We start from the raw sequence: 2,904 nt of genomic DNA, 5'->3' as shown, positions 1-2,904 counted from the left end.
CTGTAGTCTCTCCATCTCTCTCTTCACTGCCTCAAACTCTCTGCTCCTCCTCGTGCTCCCCCCCCCCACCTGCTCCTTTGTTTGTCTCCCCCTCCTCTCCTGGAATCTCTGGATCTCCTCCTTCAGCTCCTCCACCATCAACACCTTCCTCTCCTCCTCCTCCTCTCTGTTCTCCTTCTCCTCCTCCTCCCTCCTCTGCAGCGCCTCCTTCAGACACTCCAGCTCTGACAGAGGAGACAATCATCATCATCATCATCATCATCATCATCATCCTCCTCCTCCTCCTGAGTAAACATGTTGGTGTTACCTCGTCTCAGAGTCTCCATCTGTCTGTGAGTCTCTGCTACAAGTGTCTCCTTCTCCGTCAGGACCCGCTGCAGCTCTGACACAAAGACACAAACATGAAATGTCTCATTTCCCTCCATAAACAAATCAAGTCGCTGCCATTAAACCACCACAGAAGAAGAGGTCATTAAAAAGTTCCTTAAAATAAAAACAGCTGATCAGAATTCCTTAAGTTACAATTTCCTCATCTTGCTCTCCTTCACGTCTTTGACCCCATGACCTTTTCCATAGATTTATTTTAGATTCTTTTTCTATTCTTATTTTATTTCTTTATGACCTTTGCCCTCTGCTGCTGAGTCAACTTGAATTTCCTCTACGAGGGATCAATAATGTTCATCTTATCTTAAACTACATTAACTGTGTGTTTTGGTCTCCTGTTTTCAGCACAGTCCGTGAACGCATCATCATCTCATCAAGTATCTGGGTCCAACAAGCAGCTGTTCCAGATGTGGAGTGGTGTCTATGTCAGACAGAGGAGACCAAACACAGATTGAGGTCATCACAGCACATCTGGAACAGCTGGATGTGGTGGTAAACAACTGTTTGATCACATGTTCAGAAGGGGACGAAAGATTTTCCACCTTAATGAAACTCATTATTACAGATGGTCTTTGAACTAGTCTCGTGGTAAATGAGTTAACTGGTTATTTAATCAATTACAGATAGTTAACTAGTTAGTTAAACTGGTTAACTACATAGTAAACTAGTTAATGTCTGAACAGATCCTCCTCCTCACCTTGTTTCTCTCTCTCCTCCTCTCTCCTCCTCTCCTCCTGTGATCTGTCCATCTCCTCCAGTCTCCCTCGCAGAGCTCCGCCCTCAGACTCAAGCTCCGCCCTCAGGTGGGAGAATTTCGCTTTCTGATTGGCTAACTCCTCTGTGAGCTCAACACACCTGTTCTCACTGCAGGAAGAAGGAGACAAGGACAGAGGAGTCAAGGAGAGGAAGAGAGTTTGATAAAGTTCATGTGTATCAACAGTGAATCAGCTGTTTTCTTGTATATGAATCAATAACAGTATTGATCAGTGATCAGACCTGTGAGTCAGACTCTCCTCCAGGTCTTTGATCTGTTGTGATTTATCAGCTGATCTCTGCAGCACTGCTTCACTCTCCTTCTTCAGCTGCGCCATGGCAACGTGAAAAACACTGCTGCTGCTCCGCCCCTCCCCCTCCTGAAACAATCAATACATCAATCACTGCTGCTGCTCTCCACTCTGTTCCAACCTGACTGGATTTCTCTGATTGATTACCATGAAAATATGATGACATTACTGATTATTTATATTATCATGAACAATATGACACACCTCTTCACCTATCAAACCAACCGATCAATCAGTGACACGGTGCTCCTCTGTTCGGGACTCAGAGTCACCTTCATACCAACAACCAATAAATGATCAATCAACCTGATTAGTGACACAAACAACATCAAAGAAAGAACCTTGGCTTCCTGTCTCAGACTCTCCACCTCTTCTGTCAGACTGTTGATGGTTCTGGTCTGCTCCTCTGATTGGCTCTGCAGGTCCTGGAGGCGGGTCTCTGTGGTGTTGAGCTGCTCCGATAGGCTGTCAGACCTGTCAGTCTTCTCAGTGAGCCGCCTCTGGAGACCGGTCACCTGGTGACATAAACAGCTGATTAAAGTTTTCTGACTGAAAACTGTCGACCAGGGACCAGCTGATCAAAACACCCTTAAGTCTCCATGGAAACAGTTGAAGTTTACTGCAGTAAAATCTCTTCCATTGCTGTAAATTAACATTTTTCCTTAACTAAGAAAACCTGTTAAGAGATTCTGAGCAACACCCTTAAGAAACAAAGCTAAGGAGAAATTCAATCTTAAGTAGAAAACTTAAGGTGTTTTGGATCTTAAATGAAAACTGTCCACATTAAAAAAACAGAAAGAGCAAAAATAAAAAAAATACAGTGAGTGATGACTGGGTCAAACTGTCGAGCTTAGGGGCTTCACTCATCTCTTAATTAACCACAGAAGAAGAAGAGCTGCACCTCTGTCTGCAGCTGGAAGATGCCATTAACCAGAGCTTTGTTCTCCTTCATCAGTCTGGATGTTTCCCTCTGCTCAGACTCCAGAGACGAAAACACAGAGACACAGTTTGGACACTCGTCCAGGTCTACAAGAGAAGGGGGGGGGGGGTCATTCACTATCTCAATATTTAGATTTTCTTTAGATTTCATTGCTCCTTTTCAAATATCACATGGACAATAGTATGTGGACACCTCCACACACGTTAATGCAGTTTTGATTGTAATTAGAATCACTGGATGTCCACATACTTTTGTCCACAATGACTTCCTGTGTGAAGTTTCAGCTCCTACCTGTCAGCTGCTGCACCTTCTGCTCCAGCAAAACCTGCTCCTTCTTCAACTCCTCAACCTCCTCCTCCCGTCTCCTCAGCTCCTCCTCCAGCCTCGTCCTCTCCTTCTCCACCTCCTCCTCCCGTCTCCTCAGCTCCTCCTCCAGCCTCGTCCTCTCCTTCTCCACCTCCTCCTCCCGTCTCCTCAGCTCCTCCTCCAGCCTCGTCCTCTCCTTCTCCACCTCCT

The 2,904-nt window shown here is 45.4% G+C and overlaps 1 protein-coding gene across 1 annotated transcript in view; it reads right to left on the bottom strand.

The window, feature by feature from the left end:
* The window catches only part of kif20bb (kinesin family member 20Bb), a 12,803-nt gene that overhangs the window by 1,785 nt on the left and 8,114 nt on the right, over positions 1-2,904 (bottom strand). The window contains 7 exon segments of the mRNA XM_087174030.1: positions 7-224; positions 308-382; positions 1,082-1,248; positions 1,381-1,517; positions 1,790-1,963; positions 2,350-2,474; positions 2,680-2,902. Of these exon segments, the coding sequence (XP_087030156.1) occupies positions 7-224; positions 308-382; positions 1,082-1,248; positions 1,381-1,517; positions 1,790-1,963; positions 2,350-2,474; positions 2,680-2,902 (1,119 nt within the window).

This window comes from Seriola lalandi, unplaced genomic scaffold (assembly GCF_002814215.2).
Source record: "Seriola lalandi dorsalis isolate HSWRI2012SDOR001 ecotype SW California unplaced genomic scaffold, Sedor1 jcf7180002054305, whole genome shotgun sequence".
NCBI classification, from domain to species: Eukaryota; Metazoa; Chordata; class Actinopteri; order Carangiformes; family Carangidae; genus Seriola; species Seriola lalandi.
Note: the sequence above shows the minus strand (reverse complement) of the source record. Positions and strands in the feature narration are given on the sequence as shown.